Source organism: Sturnus vulgaris, chromosome 1, assembly GCF_052056855.1.
Source record: "Sturnus vulgaris isolate bStuVul1 chromosome 1, bStuVul1.hap1, whole genome shotgun sequence".
Classification (NCBI taxonomy): Eukaryota; Metazoa; Chordata; class Aves; order Passeriformes; family Sturnidae; genus Sturnus; species Sturnus vulgaris.
The window spans coordinates 31999303-32017740 of NC_142243.1; the positions used below are offsets into that span (position 1 = coordinate 31999303).

An 18438-nucleotide genomic window follows, 5' to 3' on the forward strand; every position below is an offset into this window, starting at 1 on the left:
CCACAGCTTGAGGTTCTAACGGAGCCTTGACATACACTCTTCTTTACAGGAATGGCTCTGTTTGTTCCTACCCAGACCATAAATGATGTTGATTGTTTTGTAATTCTGTTGTAAATGGAAGGCTGGAACTGTACATACCAGCCCTCGATCTTTTTCCATGGTGATTCAGAAGCAAATAAGTGACTGAAGAGCAAATTATCTCACAATGGTAAAGAAAGCATTATTGAGGAAAAGTCTTCCTTGTCAGCTAAGTCTGCAAAATATTTAATTTTGAGTAAAAGTTTATTGCATGTCACTTCCTTAAAAAGTTTCGGTTAATTCCTTAGTCAGTTTCTGTTTAATCACAATTAAATTTTCATTCCTAGGAGGCTGGCCTGAGTTTTAGCCTCTGCTAATGTCTCACTTTCCAAAAACAATTCTGAATCCATGTCACAATCTGTCTTTTATAGCAACTCTATTCCGTTCAGCTCTGGTAGATAGATTTGTTAATCTCCCTTTTCAAATGCAACTTTATTAATAAAGTACTTATTCTACTGCAAGATCACGTACTGTTCTGGCATATTCTGATCCTGTCTGATGTTGCCTATATTCTAACTACAGGAACAAAAAGGAATGAGCATGAAAGACATGCTTAAATTCTGAGATGAAAATACTAGTCAGTCTTCTACCATAGAACGGCTCACAGAAAAAATGGAATATGAAAGACTCACTGAAAATATATAATGGTCAACAAAACCAAGCAGGTGAGAGAGGGAAAGGTCAGGAGAATACGGGACAGGAACACACTTTTTGCTAACATGCACATGTACGAGAGCTAGCTACAGTCCACATTGTGATTTCAGTTCCTGAGAGATGCACTAGACCTGATGCACACATTCAAGACATTTGCATTATTCCAGAAGAATTTTTTCATTCCTCTTATCCTAAAACGTTCTGACAATTAAACCTAGAATAAAAATGGCAGTTGCTGATATAAATACCTATTTTTCAAAATTTAATCAATTTTACATTTTGAATTGAAAACTACAAGCTGCCTTCACCATTTTCCCCCATAACTTATCTTCCTTCATTGTTCTCTACAATGACTTCACCGTAGCTTCCTGGACCATAAAGACAATAATTCTTTTATATTATATTTCAGCTTTCACTAGTTATTAGTAAGACTGTGAGGTTGATCTGAGTCTTTGGGAACGTCTCTCCTAAATGGAAGATGGTTTGAACACAGAAAACATCTAGAGATGGCCTAAATGATATACTAACATGACATAATTACATATTCTTCAAGCATGCCTTATAGAGGCTTTTCAAGAAATATTAATACACTGGTTTAATAGTGTCAGCTTTAATGCAGTGGTAAGTATAGAGTAGTCACAATTTTGGGAAAAAATACACTTTGGGGGAAAAGATATGCCCAGATCAGGCCCATTCCCTAAAGTGAAAGGATATAAACAACTGGTAAGGGATTAGGAAGAGGGAAAAATAGGAGTGGCAGTAAGACAAGTATAAAGTTGCATGCATTCTTATCTGCATATACAGATTATAGGATTAACTGGTTAATCGAGGAGACAGAAGCTGCTAATTACAGAGCATATTGATTAGTGTGCTGTTCTCTAGCCATTACCATTTAGCAGTTTAAACGTATTAGGAGAGGAAATTCTTAATACATGTTTGAAAAGGACAGAGCAATAGCTATGCAAATTAAATTCAGAAGGACTGCTTACAGATAATGATTGGCAGGAGAGGAATGAAAAACATTGCAGCAGCAATCTAATTCTGTTTTCTGGTTTTGTTTTTTTATTTTGACAAATAATACACAACACTGCAACATACCTGAAATCCTGGGATTTTATCTACGCCTTGAAATTATAAGAAGATTGTTACCCACAAATATAAGGACTATATAAATACTTTTAAGGTTTGATTTTCATATGTCACTGAAAAGAAACACTTCATATTGTTTTGATAGTGATATCGTTTAGTCATACAGTTTTTACCATATTTCTCAGATTCATCAGCTGACACAGCACCTGTCAAGAGTTTTGTCTGTATTCCTGTAGGTCTAAGCCACTAACCATTCTGATGTATCAATGTCCCTTTTTCTACAACAGCATCGCATTGAAATGCTGATTTTTTCTGCATCTAACCTGTGCAGAGCAAGAAGGTTGAAAAGCAGGGAGAAGCCATGTGGCCTCTGACGCACGCTGGAAGGGAGGAGGGGACATGCACGCTGAAGGGATTGAGATAAGGTGACCAACAGGTACTTCTGAACGCTATCAACCCTGCAGCTGTTGGACGTGTTCTTTACTTTGCCCTTGCGTTCACCTTTCCTTAACTGATACCAGCTTCCTTTGAACAGCGCCTTGCAGGGAGAGCCTGGGGTGACTCTCCAGCATGGTCCTCCACTCTTGATGAATTTTACTTAGGCGATAATCAAGGCGGGGTTATATACCACCACGAACAATCATAGAATTGTTAGGGTTGGAAGGGACCTCTGGAGATGCCCCCTGCCAAGGCAGGGTCACCCAGAGCAGGTGACACAGGAACGTGTCCAGGTGGTTTGGAATGTCTCCAGAGAGGGAGACTCCATGACCTCCCTGTGCAGCCTGTTCCAGTGTTCTACCGCCCTCAACGCAAAGAATTTCTTCTTGAGGTAAAACTTCTTGTGTTATAATTCACGGCCTTTGCTCGCCGTCCTGTCGCGAGGCACCACCAAAAATTCTGGCACCATTGTCTTGGCACTCGCCTTTGAGATATTTAAAAGCATTGATGAGACCCACTCTGAGTCTTCTCTACACTAAAGATGCCCAGTCCCCGTTCGGCTGCCCAGAGCACAAAGGATGAGCACAAACTGCCCGCAGCGCCGCGGGGCGCAGCGCCCGCCCCCTCACGCCGCTGCCGCTCCTCCCTCCCGCCGCTGGGGGGCGGTGGCGGCGCCGGGCGGGCGGGGGGCGCGTGCTGCGGCGGGGGCGGGGCTCCCGGCGCGGGCGGAAGCGGCGCGCGGGTGCGGGAGCGGAGCGGGAGAAGGCGGCGGAGGCGGCAGCGAGCGGAGGTAGCGCGGGGCGGCCGGCGGGGGGCGCTGCGCGGGGGGCGCCCCGGTACAGCCCTAGCACAGCCCCAGAGCCGCGCCCTGGGCCGGGGCGGCGGGAGCGTGGGGCCAGCCCATTCGTCCATCCGTCCGTGTTTTCACCGGGGAAGGGCTGGGGGTGGCTGCACGCTCGGGCGGGACCGGGATGGCGTAGGGTGGCTGCGGCTCTCCCACATGCGCGGGGGCGCACCGCGCCTGAGCGCCCGCGATGGTCCGCCCCTCCTTCGAGAGCTGCGGGACGGGCTCGCCTTCCCCGGGGCTTCCTTCCCGGCGGGTCCCGGTAGCTGTAGGATAGGCTCGCCTTTCCCGGGGCTTCCTTGCCGGCGGGTCCCGGTAGCTGTAGGATAGGCTCGCCTTTCCCGGGGCTTCCTTGCCGGCGGGTCCCGGTCGCTGCGCGGCTCTGGAGGCAGTGTCCCTGCGGGCCCCGCAGCTGTGCCGGGCCCGGGGCTCCTTCGGCCGGGATCCGTGTCCCGGCGCTGTGATGCAGTGTCCTTGGGTGGGCAGGAAGCGGCGGAGCGAACGAGGGTTTTCTGGTTTCCTTCGCCGGTAGCAGTGGTCTTCCAGTCTAAAGCTATGACTGCAGTGACTCTGCAAGATCGGTGTCTTCTGCTGTAAGGACATAACTTCCAAAGAGGTAAAGCGTGATTAGAGTGATGTGATGGAACTCAAAGGAAGGGAAAAAGAAAAAAAAATCTTATTCAGGCAAAGGCAGGATCCTTAACAATGTCAGGTTAAGTGATCCTCGGGCGCTCACAAGTCTGCATAAAAAGTCCCAAAGCAAACTGGTAAATATTTCACTGAAATTGGTCTTGTTGATACTATTGAAGAAATAGGAAAAAGTAATACTGAATGAAGTCTGCAAGATTTGAAACATTCAGTTTCAGTATACGATAACATGGAATTTCCTGGCAAGAGTTGCATAATAGCGTTTCCTTTTTACAGTATAGTAAAGTTGCTTTTATTTGTAGCATCTGATGATGTTTTGACTGGACTTATCTTCGATTAAGTTTATTTTGGTAAATATGTATAACGTACTATTATCTCTGCTTTATTTCAGTAGCTCTGTTCATCATTCATTATTAATAAACTCTCTCTTCGGTTCCCTAAGCTAACATGGTAGCATCCTGTAAATTCTCTTTTATGTCTCTTGTCATCTAAAAGATACTGACAGCTAGAGAGGAACGTAATTTCTGTGTTTGTGTGCCACAAAACAAGCAGAGAGAATTTTAGAACAGTTAGTTTGGGTTAACTTGTTCTTTTTTTTTTTGGTTGCTGTTTTGGGTATTTTTGTTGTTTTTTTGCCCCCTCGGTGGGTGAACTGGGCACAGACAGATGTGGTTTTTTTCACTGTGAAAAGTGATCTTTGTAGGAATTGCAACTTTTTATTTTAAGAGAACCCTCAGAATATGAACATGATGTGCATCCTAGTGTGCATGTGGTATGTCCTAACTGTAACGTAGTGTTAATTTTGGAATAAATGTAATGAGTTGCTGTTTTATTCTCATGAGAATATCAGAGAAAGGAGACAATATGAAGGTAATATTAAATTGTGATTAGCATCTTCTGGTAGTGTCACAAGCAGTGTGATTACAGTTTTAGATCAAATGTAGAAATGTACTGTTATCTTTGTTCCTATTTTGACTACAGATACCCATGAGTATAAAGCCTAAGTTACTATGGCCTCTTTTTCTTATTTTAGGTGTTAAAATATATAGCTGTTTGATAGGTTCTTGAGAACTCCAGAGGATTTAGCAATTATGCCAAATTCCTTTGGTGTAGTAAATAGGTGTCTTTCCTAAAATTTTTTACAGTTGGAAATAAAGGTGCATCCTTCCCCCACACCTTTTTTTTTTTTGAAAGCTTTTGCAGTTTCTGCTTCTAGAGACTCCTTTTGGCTATTACCTCATTGAAGGAGGCATTGGTATCAGCTAATCACAAATTGTGAGGTATATAGGGGATTTGATGTCATTTAGCTGCTAAAAGTAAGATATTTTCCCTGGAGTTCATGATCACTTGTACGTTTTCCCAGAATAGTAAAGGAGACTAGTTCTTGCATCTTGCCTAAACTGTAAGTAGGATAAATGCATGCTGTCAGCTAAAATTGTCAGCTGTGTAGTCAATGTATCTGAAGACTAGTAAGTGTTAAAAATAGCCATTTTCCGGTAGCTGTCAAAAATCTGTGAGCCTCAGTCACCCAAATGAATCTGTTTTTCCTGGTACAAGTTTACTGCTAAAATGTACTTTATATGCTCTTTGTTTTCTTGACAACCTCTTTCACCTGTGATTGATAATTTGTGCCATTTTATGAGCCAGGTTTTCTCAACTAAGTATTATGAATAACAGCCTCCTGTATTTTCTTCCATGGTTTACAAAAAAACTTTATGAACTTTACAAAAAGAAGGTGTATTAGCATTTGCCTATGTAATTTAGAAGATTAATTTTGGATTGCTCAGAACTGAATGGGTACTTTGCCCATGTAAAATAGGGCCTGAACTAGAGGCCTAGACAGGGGAATGTAAAACTTATTCCAATTAAATTAGTTTCTTCAGTAATACAGAAGAAATAAGAGGCTACCATGGTATAAATAATCCATTTCTTGGTACCTTTTCCTTAATGTTAAGAATCAAGTATTTTGCAGTGCACACCACTGAGGTGTTACAGTTAACTAATATCTGCCATAATCTATTATTATGATACGTTGAGCTGACAAGTCAATCTAGAAATAAGATTGTAGAAAAAACCAAACCACTTGTCTTTAATATTTCCTCCAGTGTTATTTTTCTGAAATCTTCACCTGGGCCAGCCTGCTGGGAAGGAGCATGAATCCAAAGCCTCATCTGTATTGCAGTTTTGCCACAGAAACATAATTTTTACGGACAAATTCATACTCAGTTTGAATTGTACAGGCTTCTTGAAAGAAAACCAGACAAGTTAAATTCTTCCTCTCTCTCCTGTGGAACAAGTTCTTTTTTTTATTGCCACTCTTGTTTCTGTGGTGCAGTGTGTACATGTGTGAGCAGTGGCAATCTCTCCCGCATTGCAGCTGTCACTTTGTTCGTTGTCTACCTCCTCCCCTCTTAATTCTCTTTAGTGACTCCTGCCTTCCTTTTAGGTCTCCTTAAAACATTCAGTCAAAGTCCTTCTCTTACCAGTAACCTACATGCATCATCTTGTAGGCTTGGCTTTCTGTAAAACTAGTCAAAGTTAGCTAAACATCATCATCTCAAGAAGAAGTTTTGGAGTCTCAGGGGCTTTGGAAAGAGTGATACAAAGGCATCTGTGAAATTTCACAAGGGGTATTTGTCATAGCCTGCAATTAATAAATTGTGGCGGTACTACTGAGAAATGAGAAGCCAAGAAAGTGCCTTGTACTCTGTCATAAGTGACTCTTACCAAGGAACAAGGGTCCTGAATGGTGGCAATAAAGCATGAAGAGAAAATAGAGAGAAGTGTCCCAGGGAAAATGAAGCTGAGATTAAAAAAAAAAAAGTCACTATTATTATTTTTAAGACTCTGATACAGAGATGTAAAAATGTTTTGGGGCCAGATGGACCCAGTGGAAAAGAGGGAAAGTTCAGCAAGTGTAACATACTGTCCCTATTGATATACTGCCCTATTGATATCTGCTTGCTTTAATTTTCTTCACAAGCCTTGCCAAGCCATTTCCCCTCTCAAAATCTTGAATCTTGGCTGACTGCCCACAGGAAAGGAACAAAGAATTTCTGTTTTTAAATGGTTGGTTTATTTTAAAAGCATTTACTGGCAGTAGTAGGCAAAATAAAGGGGGAAGGTGCTGAAAAAAAGGGATACTCTAAGATACTTGAGGAAACTTCTCAGACACAATGCAAAATGAAAATAATTATTGGTAAAAAATGAAAAACAAAACCAATTAAAATAGGAATGCATGCATTTAAATAGAAACAGCTCTCCAGTATTTCTAAAATACTGACAAAAGGTAGTCTAGTGTTTGGGCTCTCAGATAATTTTATACCAGAGCCACTATAAGCTTGCTGTGTGGGTTTTCAAGTAGAAAGCAATATGTTTGTGCTCTCAACTCAAAGTTCATCTAGGAGACAAATTGGTGCTGTTCTTAGAAGCCTGTAGGAGGTAAAACCTTTCCTGGTTTAAGATATGTTTGAGGTAGTCCCAGCAGTCAGCAGCAACACTGTGTCTGCTTGATGAGCTGGGACTTTTCTTGGCCCGTATATCCTTTGGCTGCCTTGAGAGACACAACTCTTGGGAGCACACACAGTTTTCTTCTTCCTTTTTAGAAGAATAGATATTTTTGGTAGTTGCCTATTTTTGCTATTCCGTTAAGCCTCATGTTTCTTTCACTTGGAATATCCATTAAAAATGTTCTCCAAAAGGCAGCAAGCAATAAGGCAAAAGGATATTTTTATTTTTTTAGTGTGCCAAGGTAATTGCAAGTCTTGGGCATGTAGAAGCAGGGAATGAACACCTGCTGTAGGAGAAGGTATAAAGATAGATGTACTGGAAAAAACACAAAGGCAGGCTCCTTTGGCAGCATATTCTGAAAGTGATACAGAACTGCTAAAACCTGCAGCCCAGCAGTCTTTGTAGTGATAGGACAGCCTGTTTTTTTGCCCAGAAGTATGCCTTCTTACCTGTTCGTAGGACAGCAGCACGTTTTATAGTATTGATATTTTCACTTGAGTCTAGCAGCTATTAATATAAACAGTCTGTTCTATCTGCTCGTTTCTGGTCTGGAATGACCCTTGAGTTTCATCAGCACATTTTGGTGGGCTCTATTATGTCAGGCATTGATGAGGTTTTGTCAGTACAGTATCCCCTTTTCCCTCTCTGCTGTGATGCTTTTCTGTTGACCAAATTTTGCAGCAGCAATAATAGGAATACTTGAAGTGCTGAGACTAAATTTTATCAAAAGACAGCTAAATGTGATTTCACTTGTCTGTGAACTGGCATTCTTGTTAATGGTTGGTTCTGAGTAGAATATCCTGCTCTTTTATGGCACTGTGCAGCTGTCTGAATGAACCTGATCAGTGAACCTGGGCACCAAAGGACAGTGTTGGTCTGGAACAGTCACCAGTATGGATGTGCCAGTACAGGACAGTAGTTCCATTGGCATCTTCTCAAGAACTTGTGTACTCATAAACATATGAGGAATGTGGTTCTTCCTTGTGCACCAATTTTAATCAGGCCTCTGTGTAAACACTTCACTTCTTTGGGCACCTGTTTGCCAGCTGCACCTCATGCAGATTTTTCACCTACTGCCAAACCAACAGCAATCTAACACTGCAAATTACCAGAATACAGACATCACTTTTGGCATTCCAGAAAGTCTCGGCATGTGAGCTTCTGGCTTCTAGGTGCTTATTTCATTGTCTCAGCCTTCTAAAATTTATTGTCTAGTGAATATGTTCTGTGCTGTTTTGATATGTATCAGTCATTCTTTAGACTTCCCATTTTCACTGCTTCACAGAAATGACTGAGGGTTTTCCAGATAACATAGAACCAGCCTGTCTGCTCTCAGAATGGTCTGCACTATTCATTCCTGTCAGCTGAGTGATGCTCAAAGTTTTCTGTTGGAAAATTGGAAAACAAAATACTTTGCAGATCACAGAGGTAAAAGGGCCAGAGGGTACACTCTGTAGATGGATGCAAAAAAAAAAGGAAGACAATGTGGAGGTTGATGCTACTGTGATGCTACATTTTCCTAGTATTCTGTAGTGCCCAGTGATTCTCATCTGCCTGAAATGTTTGTTGGCTATTGCAATGAGATATCACCTTGCATATTTACAGGCAGCTTATTGTTTACTGATACAGTTCCCTCTCTGTACTGAGGGATATCCGTTGCCATTAATTTAATGTCATTTCTTGTACAGATGTAATTTTAGTATGGTAATTTTAAGTCGTCAATAATTTCATAATTTTTTGTGCTTCCACTGAGAAGGTAATAAATGCCAATTTTGTACTCTACAATTATTTTATAGTCATTATTAATGTCAGCTTTGTTTGTACTGTCCTGTCTGCTGTCTGTAGTACAAGATTTTTTTCCACTTTTTCTTTAATTGGATGCACGCTTCTATGGCTGTATGTGGCTTTTTTTTTAAAGCTCTGTCTTGATGATCACTACTTCTTTTTATGCAGTTAATATCTGGTTGCAAAGCCAGACCTGCTCTTGAATGCACCGTGTTGTGTTGTTGATCATAATTTGAAAGTGAGGAACAGATAAATATTGTGGTAGTAAGTGATAGATTGAGTAAAATTCCTACTTTTCAAGCCTACTTTCCTAATATATGAGTGCATTAGAGACCGGTCTCTGGAGACCTAGATCCCTAGGGTATCACTGAGGAACTACTGCCATAGTATTTGAGATTCTGTCTTTCAAAATATATGACCAAGGAGGTGACTTTATTGGACTGTATGTTAACAATATTATTTTCGCTGCATTTTTCTTGGCTTTATTCTTAAAAGTATTTTTCATCTTTGAATCAAAAGGGTTTCTCTCAGGCTTTAGTTTTCTGTATTCTTTGCATCTGCAAACTGCTTATTAATAACTACCAAAAATACCTGATGGACCTGCTGTTCTTTTTCTCTTACAAATATTTATTGTCATCTGTCCTGTACATTTTTCAAAACTAGAAGGCACACTAATCCTCTCTGCAGGACAGGTTTAAATTCGCCCTACACTAATTTCCAGTGGTTTAGGAACGCTGGAGCCTCTTGGGCAGGCTAGAAAAATGACGGTGAATATTTGCCGGGTTTTCATGAGCTGAGTGACTGGCAGAAGTGGCAGTGCTGTAAGGTGAAATAAGCTTTTAAGGATTTAGGTATGCACCGTTTTCCTGATAACCTGAGGTTGTTTCAGATCATGCATGAGGCATTCCTTTGCCTTATAGACCGTTTCATTTTTGTGTTGTATGTTAATATAATCTCTTGGTTTTCTGGGAATGAGTAAAACAAAATCTGAGGAAGACTGCAACAAAATTCAAGAATGATGTTTTGTAAATATGGGCCGGTTTCCCTGGAGAAGGGTCAGTGCTGAAACTGAAGTCTGATGCTAGTTAGTAGTAAAGCATAACTTTGCTTTATTATGGAACATAAAATGCATTTTCTATAGCTCTTTCTTTTACCTTTGCTCCTTTTGTTTTATGAAGTAAATAATATAATTTATATATAACTGATTTGAAATGCAGGTATACAGGATAGAGACATGATTTTATTCTGGAGTGGATGAGTGCCTTAGTTCATTGTTTTTGTTACCAGATGGATGTCGGTGTTGTGGTACTACTGGACAAAGCTGTATCCACATTGGTAGGTTTTCGCAGTACTTTTCTTAGACAATCAGCAATGGCAACAGTGAAGAAAACCAAGCTCTTTATATGTCTGTGAAAGGCAAGCTTAGTGTCAGATCCTCATTCAGGAATTGGTTGTAGCTCCAAGTTCTCATGTTGCTCCTGGCTTGGGCTTGTAACTTTCAGAATAATTTAAATATGCATGCTGATTTAAAGTACTATGCTGATTTAAAGTACTTTGGAAAACTGGCGCTTGAACTGGTTACTTTAGGTTGCTTATTGAAAGGATTATCTGGAAGACATTCTCTTCTTCATGGATTCTTAGATTGCTATTTTGCCTGCAGTCTGCTCAGGGGTTTTGTTTGATTTGGGTTTGTTTTGTTGAATATTTTGTTTTGGGTTTGCTGGTTTGGGGTTTTGTTTCTTTTCTTTCCCTCCTCAGATTTTCAAATTTTGTTCTGGTTGTACTCCTTCATCTTCATGGTTGACTTCCTTTTGTCTCAGTCTCTGTGATTAGAGATGGTAGGAATTGCAACAAGGTCTAGCTCTGATGCACCTTTTATTCGTGTTGCTTTCTGCAGTGCTTTGCGTTTGCCACAAAAGTCCCTCAGCTGCGGTTGGGAGAGTGGTTTGCCAGCATTTCTATCCAGGATAAATCAGTGTGAAGAAGGAAGTCTCTGTTTCCTTTTATTCCTGCTCGGGAAGGATTTCCAGCTCAGCATATTGTGTGCTTTGAGAGAATGAGGGAGAATAAAGATCGTTAGAGGCAGTATACCTTCTTTCATGTGTGCTGTTATCTTACGGGATACTGCCTCAAAATTACTGAAAACAAAGGTCCGTTCTGAGTCTAAATTTTGTTGAAACTATAATGTTCTTGTAGAGAAGTGCTGACCCTTCAGGGGAACAAGAGGTACAAGAATATTCCAGTCCATCCATCTTACTGTGCTATTTCCTTCCTAATATGTGCACCTACTGCTCCAATACTATTTTTTCCTACTTCCAAATCATGTGTGTATAAGCTTTTTTTTTTTTTTTTTTTTTTTTTTTTTTTTTTTTACCCCAAGGGGTGTTGCAGGGAGTGTCTTATGAGTCACTAGAAGTGCATGCACCTCAGGGAGAAAGAGGAGACCAAATCTCCAGAGAGATTGGTCCTCAAACCAAACTTTGCGATTGCACTGGAATTCGTAAAGTGGGAATGACCTTTAAAAATTTATAGGAAAGTGGCAGGTTCCCTTCATTTTGGTATACCTTGCTCCCATTTCCTTTGCCTTGTGTCAGTATGTGGGTGTTATGCAATTTCCCAGCAGGTTAAATGCTTGATTTCCATTAGTTTCAGTAGTCAGTGTGTGCACTGTGAATCAGATATACATGATGATGGCCCAGTCTGCAATTCCTGCTGCTGCTTGGCAGGAGTTTATTCAATCTGTTCCTCTTGGCTAGACCTCTTATCCTGGCTTGTGGTCTTATTTACAGTGTGATGGCAGAGTTATTTCTACTCCAAAGGACTGTAGTGATATTGTCTAAATGCTTCAGGATGAGATATAGCTGGAGATCTGTGGAGAACTGAACTAAATTTAAGTTCTGCAAGAGCTATCTGTTCGTTTCAGTGTTCTTTCTTTTTAATAGAAGTAAAGACTTCTGGGAATGGGGTTTGAAACTTATGGTCTCTTCTTGAGAGGTACTGTTTGGTCTTCTGAGCCCTCACATGAATACTCTTTTCTTGGACCTTGTAATGTTTTCCATAATATTTGATACTGTTCAGATATTATGTAGATACATAATGATGTGGGTGCAGCTTAAAGTCTGAATGCAGAGCCATGGATTTGGCAAAGAGATAGGGAAAAGGAAAGATCTGTTTCGGGAAATCCTAAACCACACAATTCCAGATATTCGTGCTGTGGAATGTAAGTTTTTATTGTCTTCCCTCTCCCTTTATGTACTTAAGACAAATTAGTATCTTAAAACAGTTTTAGGGGGGATAAGCACATTCCTTGAACAAAGTACATCTCATTGCATTTACAGTGAGAGTTCGAATTGCTGTGTGTTGGCTGTCTGTCCTTGAGCATGGTGATACCCCACAGTGGAGGGTGAGCTGTTCCTCATTCAGTGACTTGGGATTGCCTCTTGCATCAGTGTACCCAGCAGTAAGAGTTTATGTACTGGCAGTGGCTGCCATGGGGCTTTTTTTCTCACAACTGGCTGTTACTTTATGGCAACTTTGGTGTCCAAGTCCTAATGCCGCCCCTGCCTAGGTTAATAATTTTCAGAATAGTTTAGATATGCATGTTGATTTTAGAGCACTTTAAAAATTTGCCACTTGAATGAGGCACGCTGGCTTGCCTGTTGAGAGGATTATCTGAAGGGTAAGAGACAAGCAGGGCTTGGCACCCTGCTGGCAGGGGCACTTGTGTTGGCAGCAGACAGCGGGGTGTTGGCACAAGGCTGGTGGCACTGGGCAGTGGAGGGGATGGAAAGTGCTGTGGAGCCAGAGTCAGGTTTATCTGAGAGCTCTGCAGCATGAGAAATTTGGTCTCAATATTCTGATACAAGCTGAGTGCCACTGCAGAAAGTCTGGTGAGGAACTCTGTTACATGTATGATTTCAGTCTAAAAAGTGCTTGTGTCAGGTGGTATGTGGGGAAGAACTGGGAATAGTGAGGAAAAATGTAACTATTGTGTAAAATGAGTAGCTTTATCTGGACGATGTTAAATAATAGAAATTCTCTTTTAAGAAAATATTGAATAATTGGAGTAGTGTCAGAGATGGATGAAAAATGAGAAATACGAGGTATACACATGGATATAATCTAAAAACATGAGATCTGTTTTAGGGGTAAAAGTTGGTAAGATTATCATCATTAAAATGATGGCTATGTAAATATATGTGCATGTACATATATGATGAATCTGGAATATCTGTTGTGACTGTCTTATAACACAAGAAGAAAGAGGTGCTGAGCGAGATTCTTACCAAGCTTTCTTTTAAAAGTATGTTGAAGTCAGTTACTGGGCATTTAAATGCATGCATTCTTAATAAGATGGAGAGTAGTTCTATATTCTTCCTTAACAATTGCTTGAAGTTTGGTTTGAGTATGTAATTCTGTTTTAAAAGCATGTAGCTTGAAGCCTGCAACTGCAACTACTCCACAAGTAAATGAAGATATTTTCACTTTTTGTTTATTTTTTTTTCCCCAGTACAGAGGTCCCTGAAGATGTGTGGCTCAAACTGCTTCAAATTGTCTGAACACTTGTTATTTAACTGCTGAAGCTTTCCTACCATTTGCTTACCTGCTGAAGCCCTTATCTAGTGAAGGATCAGAATTGGGTACTATGGTAAGACATTTTTTTAAAGTCGAAGTAAAATACTGAAGTGCAATGTGCCAATTTATTTTTGGTTTTTTTTTCTTTATTCAATAGTAAGACACCAAAACAAATAAAAAACCTTAATGGTGTACAAAGCTAGGAGAGGAAACTTTGAGCTAGCTAACCAACCAAGAAATATAATTCCACATGTTGTCTGTTCATGCTTTTACTGTACTTCAAAGTGAAGAATAAGAATCAAGTGAATAATTTCAGAAGATCTTGTGTGTAGATGTATGTGTATAACTCATCACAGTGTTGTACAAAAATGTTATACAGGTCTCTTCCAGATACTGCGTTTTCTTTCAAATGCATTTGGGTTTAATGCCAGTTTAAATTCCAGCATTTAAAATACTTAAGGTGCTTTGTGGAATCACAGAACTTTTGATTTTTTTGGAGAATAAAAATCAGTAAAAATAGGAAGAGGAAACCCTGTAAATAACAGCTTAGGAGGAAACATAACTGAACCTCTAAGCAGATAAAAAAACTTGTTTGCTAGATGATGCAATAATACTGTATTTGGAAACTGATATTTGTTCTTGATCTCAACAACTGTAGCAGTTTTGAATAACCAAGTGGTACTTTACATATTTCAGGAATCAAGACCAGCTAAAACATGAGAAGATATATTCAAGATGATCCAGCCAGAAGATTTTTCACTTCATAGGAATATTATTTTTGTTTAATATGTAATATAATTTGCCAAAGCCAAATTCAGTTACTTTTCTTGAAATTAGGACGTGCCTGTGGCATTCATCAGAAATGTTTCTAACATTTTCAAGAAAAAATATGTCCCAGAAACTGAGTATGTTTTTACTAGTCTTTGGAATCATTTGGGGTTTGATGTTGCTACGCTACACTTTTCAGTATCCAAGACGCCAAAGCAGTGCTGAGTTGCGTGGACAGATATTAGATCTCAGTAAAAGATATGTCAAAGCACTGGCAGAAGAAAATAAAAACCTAATGAATGGTGGTGGTGGAGCTTCTATGTCAGGATATGGTAAGAGGAAAAAAGCCATACTAGTTACTAGATTTTTTTTCTGAAAACTGTAAAGTTATAAATTTTCTTTTTAAGTGGTAATGCTCTTCAGCAGAAATTAAACCTCTCTGTATTGACTGATTTGGTTTTAGTTTATTCAATGAAGTTGAAGATTAAGATGAATTGCGAAATCAAGCTTCATACATGAAATTTTTGCTTTCCAGGATTTTTTATTTTTAGATCTCTTCGGGTACATGAATACAGTTACAGAAGTAGCAGAACATTTGTTTTTTTCTGAATCTTCAGCTATTGAGGAATAAGCACGTGCTTGATACAGGGACCAAGTTTTATATTAAGTCACTTCAGCATTCCAGATTCTTCTAGTACCTCGTTGCTGACTTCCTGCTTTTATTTCTTGAATTTTCTTCTCCTTATAAAAGCAGTGAAAAAGCAGCATACTGGTTGAGCAGTCTGGAGACTGGAAGGGTCTTAACGATTTTGGCAGAATCTCCCCTTGTTCTAGAAGTAGCCATAAGAGATAAGGTCCCTTGTCTTGCAAGCTGTAATACTTGGTGCATCATACCTCTGATGTGCCTGTGTTGTGGATATGTATCTAACTTGGTAAATAGGTTGCTGTCTTCTGAAATATTGTAAAGATAACTAAAAATGTTTATTTTAGAAAATAGCATCTCAAAAGATGTATAGTAATGAACTTTAATCCCCTTAAGATTTCCTTAAATGGCTCTGCCTGTTGTAGGATATTCTTTATAGGCACTTGGTAAAAGTGCAAGCAGCAAAAATGTGTCTAAAGTCTTTAAACCTTTAATCCTTTCATTCTTAAAACTAATTTTTATGACAGTAAGAGACTGCCTTCTCTTCTCTGTTTTCTCCTCCCACCTTCTTTTTTTTGTCATCGAAGATTTCCTTCCTTTACTGTGTAATTAAGTTTTTCTGTCATTAAAAAAACCCCAAAATCCTTGTGTACTGCAGCTTTCTCCTGCTTACAGTGTATTTCCAAATGAGACTTGTCTTCTGCAGTTTTGGCTAAGTTTAGTATAAACTTAAGTCATCTCTTGATCTACCTGCTGATCATCAGAATTAAAACTTGACAATTCCCTCCCTCAGACTGTAGTATCATTTTGTGCTTAACAGAGTACATGGCCCACCTTCTGTTATTGACAGCAGACCCTGCTCTGGCTTGAATTATTTAGCAATTTTTTTTTTTACTTTTTCAAAGTTAACATTACTAAACAAGAACTAGTTAATTTTAGAGGGAAGTACTTCATTTTTGAAATTTAATTTACTACAGATTTTTAATTTTATCTGTTTTACTCTTATTTTTTCACTTTGATGCCTTTGATCTTTCTCCCCAATCTTTCTGCTTAGTTAAGAACTGATTACAGGACAGGGGGTAGAGACAGAGTTTGTAGAAGTCTTCATGTGTAAGGGGAATCTTAACACCCTGTAAAACCTGGTAAGTTTTTTAATGTTTTTCAAATCTGAAAGAAGATGGTGATTGGCAACAGCATAAATACTTTTTTGTTGAAGGGTGTTAATGGTTTTGTGTTCCAGAACATGAGAATTTTTTTACCATCTTTTCTCTTACTTTTCAGTCAATAAAGATGTAAATAGATTTTTCTACCCTTCCTTTATAGCTTATGTAAGAAGCAATAAGATACCTTCTACTAACAGCTTTTCTGTGGGCTAAATCTGTCATTTAGGGGAAAGCTATTAACTGCCTTTTTGATACTGGAAGGTATTTAGATATATTCTCTAGCCTCCAAGGCTAAAAGATGACTCAGCTGAGTACTCTAATGCTGTTATCTGGATGAAATTTGAAATAATACCTTTGAATAACCATTTCTAATGTTCCAACTAATGTTTCTGTTCTTACACTCTAATATTTAATTGGCTGCCTTCACAGTTCCCTGTCATGGTAGTATCTCCCTTCTCTAAAATAAGAAAGAAATGTTATTAAAGAAAAATCAAGCAGCTGTTTAATTCTGTACTTCTAGACCAATTTGCACTAGACAATCCAAAAAGTGTGGTAGGGAGGATAGCAAGTCTTAAGATGTGAATATGTTGAAATGGCAGTTCTTTTCCACACAGAGTAAATAACAGTCTGTAATTTGTTTTTTTCCATTATCTTCAGCTGATCTTAAGAGAACAATTGCTGTTCTTCTGGATGACATCTTACAACGCCTCGTGAAATTGGAAAACAAGGTTGATTACATCGTTGTGAATGGCTCAGCAACAAATACCACTAATGGAACTAATCATCAGGTGCCAGTGACTTCAAATAAACGTGTAAAGCCAGCAAGCAACATTAGATAGCAAACAGGGCCGCTTTGCATAGCTACATCATTGATGGATAATATTTAAGATAAGCTTTTTGTCTCTGCTAGGGCAAAGCAGTAGTTGATTCTAAAACAAGAGTAAACTATTGTATTCTACAATGTGCTTGGATCTGTGTGGGCCTAACGTGCTTAGGTTCTCAATGCATTATTTCATTGCCTTTGAGCAGTGCTTCTGAAGTGATCTTTGTTGTCTCTAAAGATATTTTGATATGATTTGACATAGTAGGTCATTGGATAATAACAATACGTGGAAAGCAATGGGAATCTTATAGGTAGGTTTCTAAATATATTTATTTAAGTATTAATATAACATATCTTTTGGATAGGTGAGCAGTATTGTAGCTTACTCATTTTTTGTGATCTGCATTAAGCCAAGGTAACTGAGGAAAATATGTTGCTAAACAGATGTTAGAAGATGTGTACGCTTAAAATATTTTCTTACTTATTTACTAAAACAATATTAAATTGAGGATAGCATTGGTGGTAATATTTTAAAATTGTGACCCAAAGAATGTCTTTATTTGCACTATCTGTCAGAATAGTTGAAGAGAATTTACTGTATATTTAAGAGAATTTATTATAATAGAAAAACAGTCTAGGTAGTAACACTGTCCAGGTTCATCTTTATGCCAGAGATAGGGCAGTTAGATTATCAAAAGCAAATCATCATCTGTGATATCTTAAATGATTACTTCTTAAAAAGATATTTAAGTGTATGTATTTTGTAATTGCAGATAAAATTATTTAAGTGATGGAAATAAGTTTTGGATATGTGAATACAGTTTATTTTTATTCATTTGCTGTTTGTTCTTAACATTTTAATGCCTTGCAGTTTGTGTTTAGTATAGCACGCCATCTCCCTGAATTGCTTTCTTGATGAGAAGGAAAAGCGGTGAAGGGAATCAAGAACCTCTGCATTTAACAGAGGTAAATGTACTAAGGGTGTCTAATCATGGAATATTTGAGAGCTAAGGTAATGTTTGCCTTAACGTCTAAGTCAGCCTTACAGCAAAGTGAATTGCATGCAGTGTGGGTGCACTGTATCTCAAATGTTACTGAAATCATATTAAAGTGCCACTGAACCTGTTTTTTAAACTGTACTGAATGTTTGGGGGGGACAGAATGTTCCAGGACTTTTGCCAAAAGTGTCCTGTAAGTCAGGTTTTGGGGATGAGTAGAACCAGAGGTGCTGGGTGATAGATGTACCAAGCAATGTTAGGTGTTTCCCTGCTGATATTCTCAATGGTTATAAAGGAAATAACAATTGCAATCTTAGTTAGTACTTAGTATCCAGTTGATTTTTTTTTTGTCACATTGTGTGTAAACATGTACTCACTCCAATGCAGAAAGAGAAAAATAAATTTCTAATTGTACTTGTAAA

General features: G+C 39.0%; 1 protein-coding gene across 3 annotated transcripts; it reads left to right on the forward strand.

Annotated features, from left to right (window-relative positions):
• Positions 1-2968: 2968 nt before the first annotated feature.
• Positions 2969-18438, forward strand: CCDC126 (coiled-coil domain containing 126). 3 transcript variants are annotated; one of them, XM_088163067.1, is made up of 4 exons: positions 2969-3049; positions 13557-13694; positions 14318-14721; positions 16853-18438. In XM_088163067.1, the coding sequence occupies exons 3-4, from the start codon at positions 14484-14486 to the stop codon at positions 17032-17034; spliced, it is 420 nt and encodes a 139-aa protein (XP_088019193.1). In that variant the 5' UTR covers positions 2969-3049; positions 13557-13694; positions 14318-14483; the 3' UTR covers positions 17035-18438. The 3 variants fall into 3 exon arrangements, with proteins under 3 accessions (XP_088019193.1, XP_088019197.1, XP_014749826.1); XM_088163071.1 differs by having other exon boundaries at positions 13562-13694; XM_014894340.2 differs by lacking the exon at positions 2969-3049 and adding an exon at positions 3294-3719 and having other exon boundaries at positions 13562-13694.

Excerpts from the sequence above, each read along its gene's own strand:
- CCDC126 (XM_088163067.1), top strand. The coding sequence starts at position 14,484 with ATGTTTCTAACATTTTCAAGAAAAAATATGTCCCAGAAACTGAGTATG. Across the intron at positions 14,722-16,852 it reads AGCTTCTATGTCAGGATATG|CTGATCTTAAGAGAACAATT; the intron begins GTAAGAGGAAAA and ends CATTATCTTCAG.